Source organism: Thamnophis elegans, chromosome 13, assembly GCF_009769535.1.
Source record: "Thamnophis elegans isolate rThaEle1 chromosome 13, rThaEle1.pri, whole genome shotgun sequence".
Classification (NCBI taxonomy): Eukaryota; Metazoa; Chordata; class Lepidosauria; order Squamata; family Colubridae; genus Thamnophis; species Thamnophis elegans.
Window position 1 is genome coordinate 45,444,389 of NC_045553.1, and position 23,862 is coordinate 45,468,250.

The 23,862-nt window shown below is 43.2% G+C and overlaps 1 protein-coding gene across 1 annotated transcript in view; it reads right to left on the reverse strand.

Moving 5' to 3' along the window:
• Positions 1-581: 581 nt before the first annotated feature.
• TECTA (tectorin alpha) overlaps positions 582-23,862 on the reverse strand; it is a 55,689-nt gene continuing 32,408 nt past the window's right edge. The window contains exons 9-23 of the mRNA XM_032229207.1: positions 18,500-19,073; positions 16,406-17,016; positions 14,262-14,823; positions 11,605-11,804; positions 6,660-7,043; positions 6,091-6,377; positions 4,535-4,815; positions 4,054-4,164; positions 3,775-3,977; positions 3,108-3,271; positions 2,252-2,500; positions 1,983-2,145; positions 1,472-1,559; positions 1,242-1,358; positions 582-1,097 (exon numbers count right to left, since the gene is read on the reverse strand). Coding sequence (XP_032085098.1) covers positions 997-1,097; positions 1,242-1,358; positions 1,472-1,559; positions 1,983-2,145; positions 2,252-2,500; positions 3,108-3,271; positions 3,775-3,977; positions 4,054-4,164; positions 4,535-4,815; positions 6,091-6,377; positions 6,660-7,043; positions 11,605-11,804; positions 14,262-14,823; positions 16,406-17,016; positions 18,500-19,073 — 4,095 coding nt within the window. The 3' untranslated portion in view covers positions 582-996. The remainder of the gene's footprint in view (positions 1,098-1,241; positions 1,359-1,471; positions 1,560-1,982; positions 2,146-2,251; positions 2,501-3,107; positions 3,272-3,774; positions 3,978-4,053; positions 4,165-4,534; positions 4,816-6,090; positions 6,378-6,659; positions 7,044-11,604; positions 11,805-14,261; positions 14,824-16,405; positions 17,017-18,499; positions 19,074-23,862) is intronic.

Sequence of the window (23,862 nt, forward strand, 5' to 3'; positions counted from 1 at the left end):
TTGGCTTTGGTATTGATAGGACTCGGTGAGATCTTCCCTGATCCCTTCCAGAAACCCACCAAAAAGCAACCCATTTTTTTCTTCTCCTGGGAAGCAAAGGATGTTTATTAAACCCCAATCAACAAGCTTATGTTGTTTCCAAATCTTTACAGCAGAGAATATTCATTTTTTTTGTTTTTTGGACTGACCTATCAAGGAAAAAAACATGTCTAGCTGTACTACAGGTGTTTTCCCCAAGTCCCAAATATAAACAAACTTCACGAAACAGAAGGCTGCCAAGAAACAAGATCTTGTTCTCTGTTTAATTTTAAAATTACTCCAGCAAACATCTAGAAGAAAGAAGATAAATTCAAACAGTAACAATTTGTTCATACACCCCCCCCCCCCCAAAGAATGGCTATAATGTAATTGTAGCATTTCAGGGCACATCAAAAGTTCTCTTCATCTCGATTTTTTTACTCTTCTGAAGAGAGTGCTGGTTATCAACTTGGATGGGCAGAATGCATCAAAATCTGAATAAAAGAAACAGCTCTAGGGCGATTTAAACTCAGCAATGAATGGCTCAAAGAAGCAAACTTAAGGATGTCAAATCCAGGACACTCAAGAGCTACTCTTGCCTCTTTCTTTCCCTCCCCATCCCAAGTTCAGAAAGTAGCCAAGCTGCCCAGATGTTTCCTGCAAAATTTAATAATTCGGATTATACAGAGATTTCTGTAAATATGAATACAAAAGTGGGCTCTCAGAAGAGAAAGACATACAATCAACTATTGGATATTCAACTTGCAGATCTCCTGATACTTTAGAAGAATGTGATGCCCTGTTAACATTTTTACAACATTGTTAATGCCATTTAAAGAGGCCAATAACGTCAGTGCTATAACAGACAAACATCTGTCATTACAAATGGTGTTGGACAGTCATGTGGATTTCAGGTTCAGAGTTAGATATGTTTATAGGGACCTAGGAGGTTGTAACAAATTCCAGTACTTTGATAAACTATGTGGCTGGGCTGGACTGAGAAAGATTACACCATAAGAACAACTGGCTGACAAGGAGCAGAAGCAGCCTGGATTGAGCCTCAGTTGAAGAGCTGGTTGCTGCAAAGAAAAGTAGAAGAGACAATGAACATTCAAGCTGCATGTTTTAAAAATAATATAAACTTCAGTCAGAAACATGTCGTTTCTGTCGTATATATATGCCTAAGGAAATTTCTATCAGTCCTTGAAAAAGTGTTCATTCACCTCGACAGCTCTTGCCATCTTTTTGCAAGGTTCCAGTTACACAGCTACAGAGTGGCCCATCCACCTGGCTTGTGCATATCTGTTCACAGCCTCCATTGTCTTCACACCAGTCTAGGCCTAAAAGCCACCAGTCAAAGTAAAAAAAAAAACAAATCTGTTTTAATCATGCATCCATGCAGTAAAATCGATCCAGATTTCTGAATGAAAACTTGGAGAAACATCACACTTACGTTTTCTTCTGATTGGTCCCACAGAAATGATTTGCTCATTGAGACCTTTGGAATAATCATTGGCCCTCCGGGTATTCTGTGGACAATTCTGATTGAGCCAAAAAAAAAAAAAGAGATAGAAATGTTTCTTCGGTACACAACTTCTGTTGTTTTGAAAGCATATATTGTACTTTGCACGATCTGTCAATAGCAATTTTTAAGAATAAACAGAACCAGGGACCACAGAGCCAAATATATAAGGGATAAAATAGGTACCTTAGTCATATACAAGGTTAAAAGTATCTATTTCCCCCCTGTCTTAAAATGCACCAGGGTGCAAATATTTAACCGAGCTACAAAGCAGAAGTTACAGATCCCTATCATTAAAGTTGTATCTGAAGCACATGCATTTTAGATTATACTGTCCTTCAAAACACAAGTTTTTGATCAACTCTGAAACAATTTCCATTTTTTGAGGTCAGCCTTAAATAGCACATTGACACGAACTGCACCTGAGGTTTGCACCACTTACTATTTTACATGAGTATCTTTCTGAATCACAAAGCGAGACTGCACAGTGCAAATGAACCTCATCATAATCTCCAATGAATTTGAAAACAGTGACGTGGAAACGGCAGGTGAGGGAGACCCCATTCTCCTCAATTCCAATTGTATTATCCTTGATATTCTGACAACTGCAAGAAAAAGGAATGCACTGATTAGTTCCAGCAGAACACCCAAGAACTCACAAGCTTTTCTTCTGGAATTTCGAACACTAGGCACTGAAAAAGAATGGCTCACCCTTCTTCAATGATGAAGTATCTGAGCTTGTCATTGCTGTCTCGTGATGGTGTTGCATAACATTTGTTCAGTGTGAGGATGAGGTGAGTGGCATCTGCCCCCATCACAAAGACACCAACGTACAATACATCACGTGTGGTTAGCACAACTTCTCCTTGCCTGTAGGGATGCTTATAGGATGAATTTTTATATAGGGCCATTTTGGTAGTGAAACTGCCTTCCTTTGTAGGTACAGTCAGATTAATGACACTACAAAGAGAGAACAAGGTGGAGAAAAAATAACCGTTACACCAAAACAGAAATGTGACAAATCTGCTGTTGAAGAATTTAAAACTAATAACTTTGTGTTATTATGGCTGTTATTTATTGATTCATTTAATTTAATTCCATCTTTTTACTTCATTTACATCCTATTACCAGAGTTAACAATTACCAAACTTAATAAAATATTAACTATATAAATTAGCATCCAATTAAAACATTTCCAAAAATTACAACACTCTAATGCTTGGAGGCAATTTATTTTGGATCTCACAATTTTGTTAAATAAGAAAACAGACAAAATCAAATGCTATTGCTATGATTGAGAGTAAGGTATATATTTTTAAAGAACTGGATCAAACTCAGAAAATAAAAGATCTTCATTCTACAAAGAAATAAAGCAAGGGCTACAGGAATTGGTTATTTTCATTAAAATAAAAACTGGTGTTTACATTTTGTCAGAACTGTGGACTTCAATTCCCAGAATCTCAACCAGTTGCACACTTTCAAATAAAATCCATTAGATAATGGAATCCCTTCATCAAATTCTTCATTTCCTCAGAATGCCCAAAGAATCAACACTGTTTTTTTTTACCTGAGCATTGGTCTCACAACGGAATCCAAAGAAATTTTAATGTCAAGCTCATATGCACAAGAAAATTCAACATTGATGGTCCTGTCTCGAGTAATGATATTTCCAGTGTTGTTTGCACTTTCAATCCAGACTGTGTTTTTATACATAATGTGGGTGCTGTTAGACTACAATGTGAAGAGGAGAAAAAATGCACATGTTTAGGAAAAAAACCTGCCTAATGATATAGTTATTTCCTTAGATCCTGGATTCTCCTTGCTTATAGCTTCAAATTTATGCTGCAAACTTCATTTCTTAATCTAATCCAATGGAACTGAGATGACTGGCTAAGAAAAGATCTCTAATCCAAAGAGAACTATGTAATTATTTCATGTCTTCTATGAGCTAAGAAGAAAGGGAAGCCAGACATGTAGACATCCATGGCCAAAAAATAAAGGGCTAATGGCAAAGTCCCAAATTTGCCAATGATGGTTTTTTGGCATTGTAAGTTTTTATTCACATTACTCATTTCATCATAGAGGGAACATTGCAAAAATTAAATGTTTATGATGATGTTCTGACAGCAATGAAAACTACTTCCACTGCAAGATGAAGCTAATTCAGAAGCTTTGATAAAAATCTTAAGTGCCACAAGGGGGAAATAAACCCATAGTTTCTCAATCATTCTGACCTGCACAATGTTTCCACAATTGCCCTTGGTGTTGTTGATCTGGAACGAGATGAAATCTTCGCCTTCAATGCCAGGACAACGGCGGTCATTGATGCGGACACCTTCCCTTTCAAAGCCCAGTTGGAACAGCTTGCACTTTGAGATGGACACCTCCATTAGGGCAGCTTTGCAGGTCACCTCAGCATCTAGAATATCATGTGTGCCTGTGAGAGAAGAAGAGGATTACTACAGAAACCTCATAGGACATTTCTCATCAGGATCTGCTTGTAGGGCACTCACTGTTTCCATAGGCAGGAGGTTCAATGCAACCGCAGAGTTCTCCATCATTGTCCACATCACAAGTTCTGTTGGGACAATCTGCTCCCATGCAGGGATCTTCAACCACTCCTGCTAAAAAAAGATAAAAAGGTGGGGGTGGGAAACAGACAAGGGTATCTGATTTATTTTATGTTCATTTTTTTTCGGAGGAGATTTCCATGAAAGATAGAATGCAAAGTGTAAGCAGAAAAATAATCACCCTGTACTGAAATATTTCCTACCATGTCTTCAAAAGCTGCTTCCCCTGAAAAAACATTTTCTTTGTCTCTCCAGTGGGGGAAACCTTTTTATGCTAGCAATTAAGAAAGCATTTATGGTAAAAACCATGGAGAACACTCTTCCACACCAAATATGCCCATATTTATATTCTTTTACTCTCTGCTGAAGGGAATGCAATGAAGAAACTGTCTAAAAAGGACTAAACTAAGACAAGCTTGCTTACAGCAATTTTCCTTCTCAATCCACTCTGTACTGAGGATCCCAAAGGAGCGACAGGCCTCTCCATATGCTGCTAAGGAGCCACAGAGCTGGTACTTCTTCTGATTGTAGCAGCCATCAAGAAAACATGATTCATAAAAAGGCAATGGGTCCAGCAGTCCATAACAAGGCTGGAAGAAACCTTTCATATCAGTGAGCTTGAGGCAGTAGCTGTCACTCTGCAGGATTTGGATTTGAACGTTGTCGCAAGCAGCAGCATATTGTGAATACTGGAGCTCATTGCAGCTGGAATCATAAACACAAAAGAAAACCAGAAGAAAATGACAATAATGGTTTGTAGAACCATTATTTTAACTTTGGTTTATACTCCACCAAGGATATAGTACGTGGGAATAATCTTAAGAGACATATAGCCAGGGCTATGACTGGATAAGAGGCTGTTTAGCATTCAATAGGAATGTGGATGTAGCAAATATCTCAGAAGGAGCCCTGTCTGGCTACCTCATGAGGCTAACATCAATCTTAACAAGTCCAAAGCCATATTTTTCCCTTGTTGTGTTTACAGCCAAGAAACTTCTCTTTCCTGCTAAGGGCTAAGGTGCCTCTTATCTGTTTGTTGTCCTGGCTGTTCTTTTCCATCTCCCAAGGTCATTCCAAATACAATTACAGCTGTCTTTGGTTTATTCACTAAACTATTGTCAAACAAAGCATGACTTTCCACAACATCAGTGTAATCACAGTGTCATTATTTTATATGTTCTTACCATAAATGGTGACCCACCCTGGTTAAACTCTACCATGCACCATCCCTCTGGTAAGGAATTATTTCCAGTATCAGTAGGTTTTCATCCATTCCTGTTGGCCATTAGCTGCTCTCAACAGAAAGGACAACAGAGGTTTTGATTGAAGATGATACATGGCGAGCTTTGAGTTATTCCGATGTGGGTCAGCTGCTTAAACTCTAACTCTTCCCTAAATGTATGGGTTTTCAATTCCTGTCTTTCAATTAACAGCTGTCCAAAGGTCAGCTCTTCAGACACAGAGCATCGTAACTATTTTGACACATCCTTCCTAGCCTTTGAAAGCAGAAATAAAACCTAAACAATTTATTGAAAAGGAACTAGTGATTGGATTCTCCCCATTCTTCTAGTTATTGCAAGGGGTCTGGATTCTGTTTCTCCTTTCCCCTAGAGTTGGCAGAGCGAGACAGGAGTACCAATGCAACTGTGAGTCTTTCAGTGCCCATCTAAAACTATAACAGAAGCTGGTAGAATTGTTTGCTGTTAAAATTAGCTAGTGAAATGCCATAAAGAAGATACTCCCTTCACCACCAACTTTTTCCAGCAATTCTTCACACTGATGTCTCCACCCATCTTCCCAAATGGGCCCATGCAAAGTATCATTGATGTCTTCTTTTTCTGTGCAGTGATTAGTTAAAAACACTTGTAAACCAAACTACTTTTAAATGTGGTCCCTCAGATGGGACAATATGTGGCTGATGCAGCTAGCAAAATGAACATTTTCTTCTGGACATATCACTCACTTGGCCCCGCCCGTTACCTCTTCTGCATGCCATTGGTTTTCCAGCTCTGGCCCAGGAACACACTGCTGACGACTGGCTTCCCTCGCAGGGTGACATAATCATCAGTGTGATCTCCATTAAAATTTCCACAAAGCCCACAAACTTTGTTTTGCAAGCGTTCACTAATGGCAATTTTGATGATGTTGAACCCATTGTAGTGGATCTGGATATCTGGGCTCGTGTCTATGACCAGGAAACCTTCCAGACTGTAGATTTTGGTTGACAAACCAGTAACAAAAGGAATGCTCACTGATGTCCCATTCACCTAAATGTGGAAGTAAATATACTTTAGTTTGTAAGATGCCCATCCTCCCCTTTTTAAGCAGAGTAGATTTCCTTCTAAAGCCAAGTTTGGAAGTCTGGCTTTGAGTCATAAATATTCCAACTCTCCTTCTGTGGCCTGCTCTGCTTTCTTTGCTGGCATCTCAAACATTGGCAAAGTGATTGGCAAAATTGGGAGGCTACTGACCAGCCTCAGCTCAGCCCCCCCCCCTCCCGGGATGGCTGGACCCCAGTCTAAAAGTTTCTTAATGACTTGACACTGTACCTTAATTGTATTTCGATCGCTGATAAGAATCTGCTCCTCATTAATATAAAAGTAAACCGGTGAAATTACGGTCAAATTGGGATACGTCCACTTATCAAAATTGATGATGAGCTGGAAGGAGATGTCGGGGAGCTTTTGGCAGATGGTGGAGAGGACAAAGGCGCAGTTGGCAGGGAAGCGGAGGAAGGCGCCGTCAAACGTGCGGAAGACCCCTCCTCCTGCAGCAATGCAGTAGGAGCTCTTCATGCTAAAGCAACCCCGGACTCCATTCTGGAGGGCACACTCCTCATCGGATTTACACTGCCGAGGGTCACACTGGATCAGGTTTCGACGAAAGCAACGGCAACGGCGGGTGCAGTCACTGTTCCAGAAAAGCTGCTTGGGCTGCACAAAAGGGGGGAGGAAAAGACAGAGACAAGATGCAAACAGTTCTTCCAAGGGTTGAAAGCAACACCTCTAAAGACCCACCAAATGCCCTGGAGAATGGAACAAGGATCCAAAGCCCATCTCTGTGGCTCCTGCCCTGTCCTTCTGCTGACAAATATGTCAAACATCTACCAAGAGGTGGTCTTATGGGCCATATCAGCAGACCTAAGTTGTCCTCGTGGCTCAGTGCCTCTGGAAAGGTTTGACGTTTGACTAAATGTCATTTCGGTGCCTCCTTGCCGGGCTTGTCCTACAGTGACTTTACCTGTCCATGAAATTCTGCGGTTTCTTTTGCTGCAATTTCATTTATTTTATTTTGCTTCTTGCTCCAATGGAGCACTTATTATTTTTCTTGTCCAACAATAACATATTTGCCCATAGCTGGATAGTCTGGTTTATTTTATGATTTTGATTTCTTGACTTTTTTTTTAATTTGAAGAGAAAGCAGCATTCATGCATGCAAACCTACGAACACACATTTTCTGTGCAGGGAACATTATATTTTAACTCCACTGTCAAATGTCTGCTGCTGATTTGCAGGGCTGGCATGAGATAAATGTTCATTCCATTGTGCTGTTGTTTCAGTATACAGTTCTTCCTGACCTCACTTAAAGCATTTTAGTTAGACAACATAACATGATACATGCAATTCATATACACAACGAACAATCACTAACTACAGTGAACTAAATAGAGTTTATTTTTCTTTTAAGAACCAGACAGTAGTCTAACTACCAAATCTTTTTGCAATTCATCCAGCTAGCTGCACAGTGGGGCCATGCAGGAATCAGCTGGCTGCTTGAAAATTTTATTTTTCACCAGGAGAGGGAGGCTGTGTAGAGCATTTCTTAGTGGATAGCTAGCATGCTCTCTTGCCAGAAGCTCTCGGCACTTGGCAAACGAAAATCTGTGGGGTTTGGGTCAATATAATTCTCTCCAAACAAAACCTTAAAATGTCTTTTTCTAAAGGGCAACAGATGTATAATACTGGATTTTCAAGATAATAACCCATTTCAATTCCCTATTCAGATACATAGGATCTGAATAGGATCGCCAACATGATCGCCAACATCCGATGACAGATATGTCACAAAAAGAAGAAGATTCAGATGCATTCAGACATTCCGTTTTTCATTTGGTGACAAGCAGCAAAACGATCTAGAAACATGTTCAGCATATCATGTCATTTCTGATTTGCAGTGTTTGTTCAGCTGTTTCACCAGAGAGTGATTTGGAAAGATGCGAAAGAAAAGTTTAGAGCCTTCATTTTACAGATTTATTCTTTTCTTCATCCACATTTTGTTTGCTGCAACATGAACACTTATTTCTGAATTTTTCGCGTGCTATAATTTGCTGTTGCATCCAAACATAATACGCTATGTTTTAGGTAACCCACTCTGGGGCCCCAAAAGGTATGATTAAAAAGTTTGAAATCCTAGGACAATCTATTGTTTAATGCAACCATAAATCACAGTTTACTACAAAGTAATTAATGGTTGTGATCAACCTGTTAAAAGCAATAGTTCCTAAAATCTCTTTGGGATCTTGTTTTAAAATGCATATTCCGGCTTAGAGGCCTTATTCTGGCAGATCAAAAGACTTGTGAAAAGTTCCTGACTGGTGTCCCTGGCCTGTTATGCTCGTGACCTGTAAAAGGGAAGAAATTCAAAGCTACACTTCAGCAGTGAAAAGGCTATTGTTTCCATAGCAACATTCCTGCCCACTCCTCCAAAGGGCAGTGGTACCAATAGCCTTTTCACTGCCAAAGTGTAGCTTTGCAGAGAAGCACACATCGCATTCCATTCTTTCATTATCAGATTTATAGCATAACGGAGAGCAAGAACTTGGACTCATCAAATAAATCCAGCTACTATTTTTTTCCTTTTACTTGGGAGGTAAAAAGCCAAGTACAGGAAGATAGAATGACAAAACTGGTATCAGAAATTATTCTTCACAGTGGCTTTATCCAACTGTTGGATGGGAACAACCAATGGTTTTTTTTAAACTTCGTTATTTTGAAGAGACAGGAAGCTAAAGGCTACTTCTAAGAAACATGGGCAAAGTTTCTAAGCTGTCTTGTATCATTTAGCATGAAAAGAGGGCTATGCTAATTTTTAACCCAAGCTGTCTTCTCCAAACACGGAAAACTACTTAATTTGGTCAGATTGTTATACTTGTGTTAGTGGCTCATTGTTGTCTGGCTTGGATTAGCAGCATCCTTGATACGATGCAATAACATTAATGCCGCACTGGAAATCATAAAAAATGCAGAGTTTTGGTTAGAATAGGTATACAATTTAATATTTTAGGATAGGAAAATGTGCATATTGGGGAAAACTACATACATAAATAAACTGAAGCAAAAAATGAAGAAGAGGAAAAGACAGGGTAGTGGAGGAAAAGCCTTATGAATGAAACTCTGGAAAACTGACGGGTATTATTGATTGATCTCTATTAGATACGGTATAAGACAAGGTAAATAATTTACTACAAGAACCAAGAAATATCAACTTGTCCCATTGAAAAATAATCACTAGATTGATGACTAACTCAGAAATAACATTTAATATCCCCCATGTCAAAATAAAACCATTTTTTCACCTTGATTAATCTTCTTTGTCTCTCATTTATTTAGTTTCCCTCTGCAAATGAAATGTCCTTTCTATGAATTTATGGCTTTCTCCTTCTCTCATCTGCGAGAGTATATTCTGGGGAATCAGAAATCAGCAAATGACAGGGAAGGATCTCCTTTGGGGGCCCAGTAAGGGATGTTGAGAACATGAGAAAGCTACTATCTTCTCCTATTTTCCTCTCTCCCTTGGGAGAAAAAAAAAAGTATCACCACATTATTGAGAATTGGTGTCACTGCATTGTGGGGATCAACCTGATGCTAAACTGATCCTGCATCCTTCATAGATGCACCCAGTGCATTATTCCACAATTGTCCTTTATGGGATCACTCAAGGGAGGCTGAAACTTGGCAGCAATATTGACTGGTAATGTAGAGGAAGAGAAGGGGAAAAAAATCATAGTCCCTGAATATTATCTGCAGGGGAAAAAAATCCCTTTTTAAAGCCCTGTGAACCAATTCCCCAAAGAACTGTGTTTACTTCCCCCAAATTCAACCTATTACGGAGCATTGTTGAAAGAACAACAGATCAACAACATTCCATATCTCTTCTTTGCTTCCTTCCTATTTGCAACCTATTTGCTATGCAATCCCACAGGCAGTTTAAGGCAGAAAAACACTATAATTTGTACAAATTCTACAAGCCTTCTTATCTTCTCTCTCTTTTTTTTTTGCTCATTGTGGTTATTGTTGTTTGGATGAATATAGATGAGGATGGCTCCTTCAATACAACGGAGCAGAGCTTCTTAGTTTGGATGCTAAAGGTCACAAGTAATAGAGATGATGGTATAAAAGCAAACATATCCTTATATCTCCTGGAAAAAAAACAACAACTCGAGGGCAGCAGAAAAGAGCAACTAAGCTGCACGGATTTACAACTGCCTGTTTAGAAATGCATGGTTAGTAAGCAAAGGAAGCTTAGAGGAGAATTTCACATAGCTTTTTTAAAACAAACAAAAATAGCTCTTTTGTATATTTTTGTTGTAATCTTTATGGACAATGAAAGGGACGCGGCTCAGTGGCTAAGATGCTGAGCTTGTTGAGATTTGCAGCTCGGCGGTTCAACTCCTTAGCGCCGTGTAACGGAGTGAGCTCCCGTTACTTGTCCCAGCTTCTGCCAACCTAACAGTTCGAAAGCACTTAAATGCAAGTAGAAAAATAGGGACCACCTTTGGTGGGAAGGTAACAGCATTTCGTGTGCCTTCGGCTTTGAGTAATGCCAGCCACATGACCACGGAGACATCTTCGGACAGCGCTGAGTCTTCGGCTTTGAAATGGAGATGAGCACCACCCCCTAGAGTGGGGAATGACTAGCACATATATGTGAGGGGAACCGTTACCTTTACCTTATGGACAATATCTATTGCAATAATAGGAAGAATTCGTGTAGACTGTACGCCCACACTCTAACACTCGTAATGGATGCTACTCAGAAAATGTTCTCCCTTAATGTATTCCAGAGATGAAATCCTGATTCTGAGACTGATTCTATTTAGCGGCTTATTTGGCTGGTGTTCTTGCAGCACCTCACTGCCAATATTGTCTTTTAGACGAAAAGAAATGAGACGAGTTTTTGAAATATTGAAAGTCACGCTGGACCAAATCTATGTTACTATTGAATTCCAGCCATGCCTGCTCCAGAAAACATATCCTACTCCAGGGGAGTTTGGAACAAGCTGCAATGATGCCAGAGTGATAACACATAAGACACTCATTATGATATTATCACAAAAACGCCACCATTGCATGCTTGCATATCAAAGACTGATGCAATGCTTAATACTGAATCGTAGCATTTGTGTGATGTTGTTTGTGCCTTCTGGACGTCCACGTCCCACTTCTTCTCTGCTCTGGCAACACTATCTCCCAGGCTCCCAGTTACTGGCTCACCTCGTAATATTTGCCATCTGAGTAACAGCCGCAGTTGTGAGGAAGAATGCAGCTTTTGCCATTGAGGACGTAGCCTGGATCGCACTGACATCCTTCCACGCAATAATGGTTGCAGTCACTTTTCAACCGGATGGCGGCACAGCGAGGCTGGCAGACGCTCACACAGCTTTCATAGTGGCTGTTGGGAGGGCAGCTGACCGCTAGAATGCAAGGGACAAAGCTTCTTAACATGGGTGCATCTCGGTGAAGCCATATACATCTCTGTTCTGACCCCCCCCCTCCATACGGTGAGTCATGCTGACACAAGATTACTGCTAGCCAATTTATTCACAGTAATTAACACACCAACAAGGCTTTGGCAGCAACCCAAGCTTCCACAGATAAGAAATACACACAAGAGCTTCTCCAGCTTGAGTATAACGGATGTGTCCTGCAAAAAGCCTCCTCCCAAAGTGCCTTCTTATATACTCTCTTGGGAGGAGCCTAATCACAACCACCTGGCCCCAATTATCTTCTATATCTCTGTAGTTGCTGCCGGCGCTTATCTGCCCGTCTTTGCCTGGCGTCTGGGACCAACTCCCTTAGCTCCTCCCCACTGCTCCAGAGTCTGACGTCTTCACCACTGCTCCAGGGCCTGACGTCAGAGACAAACTCCCTTTGACTTTCACCACGGCTCCATGCCTCAGGCGCCTCTTGGTGGCCAACCAGCCTCTCTGGTCCCTGCTCGGAGTCTGAACCCTGTCCAGGGTCCTCCACATCTTCCAGAGCCGACTCATAGGGTCCCTCGCTATCAGAGTCTGTTGGCAGCTCCAACAGCTCCTGCTGGGCCACAACACATCTCTATGACATAATAGACCCAAGGAGCTTAAGTCCAGAGGAACAACTTGATTAGCATGATTGAGAGTCTTAAGAGCCATCTACTCAAGCTAAATTAGGAAAACATATTTACTGGCACATACAACTGATAGGCAAAGATTCCTCTGGACCCGGAGAGCTAAGAATGAGCAACTAGAATTGTCTGTGGTTTAGTAAAAGTTGGCCTACGATCAGTGGTGAAATTCAATTTTTTTTTTAACTATTGGTTCTGTAGGCATGGCTTGGTGGGTGTGGCAGGGGAAGGATACTGCAAAATCCCCATTCCCACCCCACTATGGGGCCAGCCAGAGTGAATTTGCCAGTTCTCCAAACTACTCAAAATTCCCGCTACCGGTTCTCCAGAACCTGTCAGAACCTGCTGAATTTCACCCCTGCCTACAATGTAGAAACTAAAGCTGAACAGGAAAGATGGTCTTTGATTTGGAGATAATATCTCCAAATCTACAATGCGTTTCACAGGGAGTTGGTGGCAATATGAAGGAGTTGTCCATGGTGATTTCCCTTACTGACCTCCAGGAGATCAAATCCTGTCTCTGGAGGGAGATGTTTACTCCCCAGTTCATCAACCCCAGGGATTTTTTTAAAAAAAGAGAGAAAGAGAACTTGGTAACAAGGATTCGACCACTCATAACTGCCCCTCGAAGCGAAAATAATGCCACTATATTTGAGCAAGGGATTTCTGAGCTGTATCAAAACCAAAGCCTCTGTCCGGAAGCAACAGCTCGAAAAGAGAAATCCTTGCACGCTTGAATGCCACAGTGCTCTCAAAACATCACTGTGGCTTTCTCAAAAATGTGTTCCCTTTCTCTGTCCAGAGAGGCAATTTTAAGAACCTCTCAGCCTTCCGAAGGGCCAAGACAAGAGTGGAGAAATGCCCAATTTCAAAGCTTTTCTCTTCCACCCGCCTCCATTTTTCTCAGGGCTGTTAATGAATCCCCCAGTGGAAGGAGCAAGGCTTATGGAGGCTGTCAATTTGCAGACCGAAAAAGATCCTAATTTAATTTGTAAATCTGATTAGTGAGGAAAACAACTTTTCAATGGATTTGCCAGACAGTCGGCCTGCCTGAGACACTTTGCGTCTTCACTTATGAGACGAATAATTGAACAAAACATGGTAACTTATTGACAGGAGAGGCTCTTTGCAACAATTGCATGGACTTTTCCTTCACTTGCATACACTAATAACATTTGCATTTGACAAATGAAGAATGACTGCCTTGGGAAGATGACCAGAAACCGAAGAAGAAGAAGAAGAGGAGGAGGAGGAGGAGAAGAAGAAGAGGAGGAGGAGGAAAGAAGAAGAAGAGGAGGAGGAGAAGAAGAAGAGGAGGAGGAGGAGAAGAAGGAAAAGAAGAAGAGGAGGAGGAGGAGGAAAAGAAGAAGAGGAAAAGAAGAAGAGGAGGAAAAGAAGAAGAAGAAGAGGAGGAGGAGGAGGAGGAAAAGAAGAAGAAGAAGAGGAGGAGGAGGAAAAGAAGAAGAGGAGGAAAAGAAGAAGAGGAGGAGGACAAGAAGAAGAAAAAGAAGAAGAGGAGGAGAAGAAGAAGAGGAGGAGGAGGAAAAGAAGAAGAAGAAGAAGAAGAGGAGGAGGAGGAGGAAAAGAAGAAGAGGAGGAAAAGAAGAAGAAGAGGAGGAGGAGGAAAAGAAGAAGAAGAGGAGGAGGAGGAGGAGAAGAAGAAGAAGAAGAAGAAGAGGTAAAGAAGAAGAGGAAAAGAAGGAGAAGAAGAAGAAGAAGAAGAAGAAGAAGAAGAAGAAGAAGAAGAAGAAGAAGAAGATCTACTTACCACATGAAGTGAAGTTCCTCCAGCCTGTGACTGCTATCCCCTGGGTTTGGCAAGTGCTGGCATAATTTTGCAGCCAACTGCAAGCTGTCTGCACTGCTCCACCATCAATGCAGGTGTCAAATAAACAGTTCTTATAAAAGAAGGCCGGGTTGACCTTACTGTGGCACCTGGAGAAGACCCCACTCTTGCTAGGAATCAAACTGCACAGCTGCTGAGGCTTCCAGAAGCCTTCTACCTTACGACAAGTTGGGCACCTATCGCCACACCCAGCCTGGCAAAAGGGGTCCCGCTTGGCCCAGCTGTGGCCAAACTCATTAATGCTGGAGACCACAAGGCCGCCAGAGGTCTGAAGATCATCCTCAGGATTGCCATTGTATCTCCCGCAAAGGCCGTAGGTGCTATTTTGGAGGCTCCGTGGAATCGTGATGGAGAGGAAGGTCCTCCAGTCATACACCACCTTCAGACCAAAATCAGTCTCTATAACGATGTGGAAGCCGAAAGTGAAAATGTTGACCTTCCCTTGGCCCAGCTTCAACGGCAGGTAGAGGCGCTCCTTGTTAATCTACAAAGAGATGCAAGGAAAGTCAGTGAAAGAGGGCAGTTGAAGGAAGCACGCTTCGAAGAAAGACCAGTTGACCTAGGAAATCCAGGCTTAAACCCTCACTCCAAACTAGACGCTTATTGCATATTTTTGGTAAGATCTCCATATCTCTGCAGGATTTTCTTATACTTGGGTTAAAAATGCAGCTCAGTTTGCAGCCCTTGGACACTTAGCGAGATCCTGGACAATCAAGCAAGTCAGACCTGATTAATAGTGAGAAGAAATGCCACTGGAAAAACCAAGACCAGACAGGAAAGTTAAAAAGAAAGAATCACTAGAATAGGGATGCCAAAGTCAATTTCATTGAGGGCTGTATCAAGGTTGGGTTTGACCTTGGGGGGCCGGGATGGGCGTGGCCAGGGTGGGCATGGCCAGCTCAATGTCACTAGTGTCGAGGTTGCCTGTGGTGGCCTGAGCATTCTGCTAGCGAAAACGGGCTCCTGAGCTCCGTTTTCAGCTGTGATAGCAGTTAGACTTAGCAGTTAGACTTATATACCGCTTCATAGGGCTTTCAGCCCTCTCTAAGCGGTTTACAGAGTCAGCATATTGCCCCCACAGTCTGGGTCCTCATTTCACCCACCTCGGAAGGATGGAAGGCTGAGTCAACCTTGAGCCGGGTGAGATTTGAACCGCCGAACTGCACAACTGCAGTCAGCTGAAGTAGCCTGCAGTGCTGCATTTAACCACTGCGCCACCTCGGCTCAATGGCCTCCTTCTACCTTCTGCCAGTGAAAACAGAGCTCGGGAGGGCCTCCTGCGGCCTTTGTGAGCTCTGTTTTCTCTGGCAGAGGCACCGTAGGCTGGTCCTTTGCTGTTTCCAGGGCGGCCTTGCGGGCCAGATTTAACCACCTGCAGGCCAGATCCGGGCCCCGGGCCTTGAGTTTGATATACCTGCACTAGAAGATAACAATGAACAGAAAATTATACAGATAAAGTCCAATTCAACCTGGTCATCTTTCTACTTTCCCACATTAAAACCCCCAAATTACTTGGTTTGGGGTAGTCTCAACCTCTTATCCTGCATTAAGGCAATGGTGGGAAGAGCTCTCTATTGACTTACAACAGAGGTGGGTTCCTACCAGTTTGCACCTATTCGGTAGAACCGGTTCGTCAAATCTACCGAACCGGTTAAAAGAGGTTCCACCAGTGGACCTGGAAAGCAGGCCACACCTACAGAAGAGGTTCCAAAAATTTTTGAAACCCACCACTGGTCCTTGGATAGGATTATTCTACACTATCATGCTCATATTTATAAAACTCAGTGCCTCTGTGAAAGGTAAGGATGACTACTGCGTTTGTGGTGCAATCAGAACATTGCGTGTGTTGAAGTTGTTTTAACGCAAACCAAAGATGCCTTTTAAAAAACAAGTTTACATCCTATTCTTATGCATGCCAGTGCTGTGTGTGAGGTAATTTAAGATGGTTCTGACAAGTGTCGTCGGCATCTTTATATCCAGTCACATGGGCGGCAAGCCACTCCCACAAAGGAGGCCACACCCACAGAGTAGGTTCGAACAATTTTTGAAACCCACCACTGACTTACAAGCACAGTATGTTTGTAGGCTCGATGGATCACAATGCTGTAGCTGAAAACTTCCACTTCCACCTGCTTCACCCACAGAGCCAGAGAAGGATCCCGATCCTCATTCTTGGCAACAACGGTAAACTCAGGGAAAGTACCTGTCCTCTCGGACCTCTGGCGGTTAGCGGTGGTGCAGAGGACCAAAGGGCAACTGCTCTGAAAGTCAAACGCAAATCCATCAAAGGTCAAGTAATGGCTGTAGCCGGAAATGATGCAGGAGGCATCTGTGCGGGCCTGGCAATAATGTAGGCCGCTGTCCTCCAGGCAGTATTCATCCTCTTTGCAGGGGAGGTTCTCGCAGCGCACGCTGTTGTCAGAGCCATTGCAGTAGCAGAAGTACTGACAGTCTATGTCCATCCAGAAGGACTGGTTGGTGGAGAGCTGGTAGCCCTCAAAGCTGCAGCCGCAGTCGCTACGGAGAATGCACTGGGTGCCCCGGAGCACAAAACCTTTGTCACACTGGCAACCCTCCACGCAACTGTCCAGGCACACGGGCCCCATGCTCAGGGTGTCACAGGATTCAGAGCAGGACATGCATTCCTCAAAGTGACTGTTCTCAGGACAGGAAAGCGCTGGAAGAAAAAGAAGAGAGTCAGTGATCAGATGGAAGCCATCTTCTGCATCAGGCAGCTGCCGCCTTGACCTAAGTCCAGCTGTGGCATTCACAGAGGTTTTTCAAGATGGTAAGTAAAAGGTAAAGGTTCCCCTCGCACATATGTGCTAGTCGTTCCCGACTGTAGGGGGTGGTGCTCATCTCTGTTTCAAAACCGAAGAGCCAGCGCTGTCCATCATGTGGACGGTATGACTCAACGCCGAAGGCAGACGGAACGCTGTTACCTTCCCACCAACGGTGGTTCCTGTTTTTCTACTTGCATTTGTACATGCTTTCAAACTACTAGGTTGGCAGAAGCTGGGACAAGTAATGGGAGCTCACTCCGTTACGCGGCACTAGGGATTCGAACCGCCGACCTTTCTGATCGACAAGCTCAGCATCTTAGCCACTCAGTCTTAGCCACTGAGCCACCTACCTCCAAGACGGTAGCCATTCACATAATCAAAGCTCTTGCCCCTTAGTTTGCACAACACACTTAAAAAAGAGTAAGGACCTTGGCCAGTAGGTCCCAAACTACCATCTTGACATCTGCCACAGACACCCCTAGAATCAGAAGATCTCATACTTAATCCCTTATCCCATACAGAGATTCACAACCAGATTGGGAGGGAGACAGGAATAGCAATAGCAGTTAGACTTATATACCGCTTCATAGGGCTTTCAGCCCTCTCTAAGCGGTTTACAGAGTCAGCATATTGCCCCCAACAACAATCCGGGTCCTCATTTCACCCACCTCGGAAGGATGGAAGGCTGAGTCAACCCTGAGCCGGTGAGATTTGAACAGCCGAACTGCATAACTGCAGTCAGTTGAAGTAGCCTGCAGTGCTGCATTTAACCACTGTGCCACCTCGGCTCAGGGTGATCATATCAGATTCCGATTCAACCACTATAGATGGTTGTGAAATGAATCTGATCTCTATAGAGAAGGACTTCCGCGAATTGAGAAGAAGGATTGATAGTTACGAATTATTCTTCCCCTTAAAATATTACATCTCTGAATAGCAGGGAGATGGAGGGAAGGAGTTTTATTATTTATCCTTACAGAAGATGCAATGTGAGATCTGCTGGCATGTTTTATTTTTTAAAAAAATCAACTTGCTTTATTATTGGTTTATCGAATACTTATTCAAACCGCTGAAAGGCGTTTTGGTTTTTTATTAACCCTGCCCTGTGAGTGTTTATTACTCTTCTCACATTGATTACACATTGTATTACATTACACTGCCTTCACCTCAATGAAATTTACTTTCAGTTTTAAATTTGCAGTGTGGTTGCTCTATTTTTCATTGCTTATCCATAAACATTTTAATTACATTTACAACCATGAGACCCAGCCTTTGTTGCCTACAAAGTTTCCCTCCACTAAAGTATAAATTTAAGCCCAGCTGTCTTCCTATGGGAAACAAGATGAAGATAGGTATCTCTACCACTTCCCAACTTACGGCAAAAGGTTAAGCTTCTCCACTGGCCAATGTCCACTTCTGCATTCTTACATGCGCTGGCATAGCGAGCTACCGAGTCGCATAGCTCTGACTCGTTTCCTCCGCTTTGGCACAGACGGAAAATGCAGGTCCTGTAATACGTGGAGACGTTCACCACCGAGTGGCACTCCAGGAACGAGCTGTTGGTGGGGTCATTGATGACTCCGCATTTGGAGCGGCTGCGGTAGTCTTTCAGAAGCTCTGAATCGTTGTTGCAGGCCTTGAGAAGGTCCCCGCATTCGCCGTTGCAGATCTCGTTGAAGGTTGTCCAGCTGTCCAGGAAAACCACCAGGTTATCTGTGCATTTCCCGTTGGGGAAGCAGAATTCATCGCTGCCGTTTCCGTTGAAATAGCCACAGAGGCCTCCGGTACAGTTGAAATAGGCGGTGGAGAGACGTATCTCCAAGATACCCAAGTCTGAATAGTGGATATGGATGAGCCCATCTAATTCAACAACGGTCCCATTTTTACTCCGGTAGATTTCTAACTGCCCAGAAGGGTGGAAATATGGAAGCTCTGTTTCGTATCCATTCACCTACAAAGGGAAAAGGGAAATGAAGAAGCAAAAAATGAATGAAGAAACTGTTCTGACTTAGGCTTCCACAAAAAGCATGAGGCAGGGTCAAGGTCCCGACAAAACCCCTTTTCTTAAATGAATGTGAATCCCTCTCATTCACATTTTCTTCTGGCAGCTCTGCGCATGCGCACACTGGGAACAGGCTCCAGCTGTTCTTCTGCCTCACTGATGTCTGACTCCATAGGCACCTGATCACTGCCAGACGGCCTTGGCCCCATCTCTGCCTCCAACGCAGAGCCCTCATCCGAGCCTTCCCTAGACTCCAGGACTGGCCCATGTTTCCCCCCCCCCCCCAAACCTCCTCATTGTCTGACTCTGCTGCCATTCTCCGCTGGCTGCTGATGGGCCACCACAGAAACTAAAGAATCCCATGGAATTTCTATCAAATTCTTCCTTTGATAAGTGAGGCAACAGCAGAATTGAGCAATGGAAGTTAACAAGAAGGCGCGCTTCATATGGAGATACATTGTATGTCTACAGCTGAGGTTACCTGCCAGACATAAGTTGAACAGCATTTAAATTTTGGCTACCCAGAATGCAGGACTTGGAATATATTTTTTAAGAAAAAAGATTGTGGGAATCTAAATAGGTTTTTCACATTACATAGCAACTTTTCATTAAATTTAAAAATAAAGGTAAAGGTTCCCCTCGCACATATGTGCTAGTCGTTCCTGACTCTAGGGGGGCGGTGCTCATCTCCATTTCAAAGCCAAAGAGCCAGCGCTGTCCGAAGATGTCTCTGTCGTCATGTAGCCGGCATGACTAAACGCCAAAGGCGCACGGAACACTATTACCTTCCCACCAAAGGTGGTTCCTATTTTTCTACTTGCATTTTTACGTGCTTTCGAACTGCTAGGTTGGCAGAAGCTGGGACAAGTAATGGGAGCTCACTCCGTTACGCGGTGCTAGGGATTCGAACGGCCAAACTGCCGACCTTTCTGATCGACAAGTTCAGCATCTTAGTCACTGAGCCACCGCGTCCCAATTTAAGAGTAAATGCCACCTATTCCCATTTCTGAAATACAAAGATTTACTTCGCAGGTGATTTTAAAAACCTAGCCTTTGATGCTCATATATTTCAAGCAGACTTAAAGCAGCTTTTTATCATCTCAAAACGCCCACAGATCTATTTCAGAATGCTGCTTCCAGAACTTAGGAACTGAAGTCCCAACTTCTGTGGAGATCACTTGATTGAGGATGGTGATGTGTATCGATTTCTCCACCTCAAAGGAATTACAAGCTATTCTTGGAAGCCAAGCTTTGTCTTCGGCTCATGCCATTATCCCAGAGTGACAGTACTATATCTTCGATAGGAAATCCTCCGACCTCAGTCATTCACAAAGAAAATACAAGATCCAAACACAAGAAAGAGACACTTGATTTGATAGACACATGAGAGAAGCAACAGGCGCTGTAGAGGTAGACTTATTGTAAAGAAGAGAAAACACAACTGACGTGGGTGGAAGGCACACACACACACACACACAAAAATACGTAGATCCTGACAATGACAGCACATACAATCCAAGGTTGTTGGGTTTTAGTCCTTCTTACAATGAAATGTCACCATGAGATTGGCAAGAGGGAGACAATAGAATAGAAAACATCTTTCCTCTGCTTTTGAATCCCATGCTATGTTCATACATGCAAGGAGACAGCAGGAGACCCGTTCCTCGGCCCTGCTAGTGTGGAAAATATGTTTACAATAAACCGTCAGATGTTTCTGTTTTGTAAAGCATTTCTATCCACCTGATGGCAGTGTAACCTACGAGACGGCTTTAAAGCAACATTTCTACAGGGCTCCGATTTAGAAGAGCAGAACTGAGTTTCTTGAAAGGTTGCAACATCAAGGAAATCAATCTTATCCCATGGGGGTTTTTTTGTTTTTGTTTTATTCCAAAGGAGAGGATCTGTTGGTTTTCCCAAGGAATCAAGTAATCTGAAAGGAAAAGCTTCCCCCCGCACATATGTGCTAGTCATTCCCGACTCTAGGGGGAGGTGCTCATCTCTATTTCAAAGCTGAAGAGCCAGCGCTGTCCGAAAATGTCTCTGTGGCCATGTGGCCGGCATGACTAAATGCCGAAGAAGAACCAAACGCTGTTACCTTCCCTCCAAAGGTGGTTCCTATTTTTCTACTTGCATTTTTTATGTGCTTTTGAACTTCAAGGTTGGCAGAAGCTGGGACAAGTAACGGGAGCTCACTCCATTATGCGGCGCTAGGTTCACTGACAAGCGCGCCGGACAAAAGTGCGCCCGACGAAACTGCAGCGAGAAAACCCTAACCCTAACCGCACTGACGAATGAGCGCAGAAGCGTGCCGACAACAGCGCGCCGACAGAAGCGTGCTCTAAACCTAACCCTAAACCTAACCCTGAACCTAACCCTAAACCTAACCCTAACCCTGAACCTAACCCTTACCTTAACTTAAATTGCGCTTCTGTCGGCGTGCTGTTGTCGGCGCCCTGTTGTGGGCGCATTGATGATGTCGTGGTTTTTGTGCCGTGGTTTTGTCATGCACGCATTTGTCGGGTCACACGCGGCGCTAGGGATTCAAACTGCCGAACTGCTCACCTTTCTAATCGACAAGCTCAGCTTCTTAGCCACCGAGCTACTGTGTCCCTCTTGAGCCTAATCTACGCTACTGTTATTGACTAGATAAAGGTTGCGAGAGGAGCAGTGGGCAATCGTGAATTTATAATAAACAAATTGCATGTGGTAACATTTTTTTTTCCAAAAAGAAAAGCATGCCCATCAATGTTAGGCAAACTCTAAATTGATGTTGACTCAGTTGGTGATAGGAATAGCCATCTAGATTCCAGTGGGGCAATCACATATATTTACCCCCGTTTAACCAGTATCATATTATATCAGAAATTCTGCACAACGGGACCATTATCCACATGGTTGGTTATCCAAAATACACAGAGAAAGCAGAGATCAATCCAACTCCATCACTTTTCTCATGGTGATGGTGAAAGTCTGCAGTGAAGCCGTATGGTATGTTTGCGGCCTGAACGTGGCTATAGTTTTTCATGTTTGGAAATCACACAAAATCAGGATTTCAACTGTTCTTCCATTCTGTCAACTTAATTACAATTTATTATGGATCTTACCCACCAAGCTCCCATGCTGTGCATCACAAGAAGCTCTTCATCTCTTAAGAGAGATCAAACTTAATCTTCCCGTACTGTAATTGCATGAATGCAATTTGCAGGTCATAAGAACATAAATTGCCCCCTGCTGGATTGGACCCCTGGCCTGACTAATCCGAAAGTCTGTAGGCATAATAATGGTCAACCAACTGTACAAGGAAGCCTACTAAGCTCCCAACAGATGGCCTTCAGAGAGAATCCTCTGCCATCAATTCTAACAGTTATTGATCCCATCAGGTCTGGCACTATTTTGTTGGCTATGTAAATAGAGGCTCTCATCAATGAGATGGCTCCGTGCTACGAGAAGAGTTTAATTCTTTCTTTATTACAGCCCAAGCTAATGTTTCTCAATTTGTTTTTTTTGTCAGGGCAACATGGTCTACCCAATTATGGGACGGAGCCCACTGCTTCCGTTTTCAGCCCCAATCTAAGAACCTTCACAGGCAGTTGCTTTCGTGACAAACTATTCTTTTGTTGAATTTATGTTTTACTGACAAAGAAATGAAGGGAGACTAGTACAGATCTATTTCAAGCTATTTAGCTCTCATCAGCTAGCCCAGGGGTGTCAAACTCAAGGCTTGGGGGTTGGATCCGGCCAACAGGGTGTTTAGATCTGGCCTGGCTCGAAGTGCCTCTGCCAGCGAAAACGGAGATCAGGAGGGCCGAATGAAGTGCCCCCAACACGAGTGACATTAAACGGGTCAGGCCTACCCTGGCCATGCCTACTCCAGCCCCCGAGTTCAAATACAACCCTGATGCGACCCTCAATGAAATTGAGTTTGACACTCCTGAGCTAGCCATACCAGGGGTGAAATCCAGCAGGTTCTGACAGGTTCTGGAGAACAGGTAGCGGAAAATTTGAGTAGTTCAGAGAACCGGTAGCGGAAATTTTGAGTAGTTTGGAGAACCGGTAGCGGAAAATTTGAATAGTTCAGAGAACCGGTAGCGGAAAATTTGAGTAGTTCAGAGAACCGGTAACGGAAATTTTGAGTAGTTCGGAAAACCGGCAAATGCAACCTCTGGCTGGCCCCAGAGTGGGGTGGGAATGGAGATTTTGCAGTATCCTTCCCCTAGAGTGGAGATTCTGCAGCATCCTTCCCATGCCCACCAAGGCACACCACACCCACCAAGCCACGCCCACAGAACCGGTAGTAAAAAAAATTGAATTTCACCACTGAGCCTTCTGGTATTCGAACTCAGGTTACTTGCATATTAGGTAGATGTATTAACCTCTAAGCCACAGGCTCTCCTCCCTTTGTCGGCTATACCAGGGGTAAGATTATGTGTTTTTTGTCAGGGCAACCTGGTTTCTCAATTTGAAATATTCTGGATGCACCGAGACTGCCCCTCCCCTACCAAAGATTTTTAGCCCACAGCCATTTGGAAGACCTCAAACCGGGGAACCAAATCAAAACTCATTCCTCTCTAAAGCCCATAACCCCAATTCTCTGTCAAACCAAAGCAGAACTACTTTCATCCTTTGAAAAGTTCTTTAATTGTACTCCTGCAACTATCAGACATTTTAGGCTTAGCCCTTTGGGTGGGGAGCGGGGGAGCATCAAAGCTGGACATCTGTAAAAAAATGTTCTGTCTCT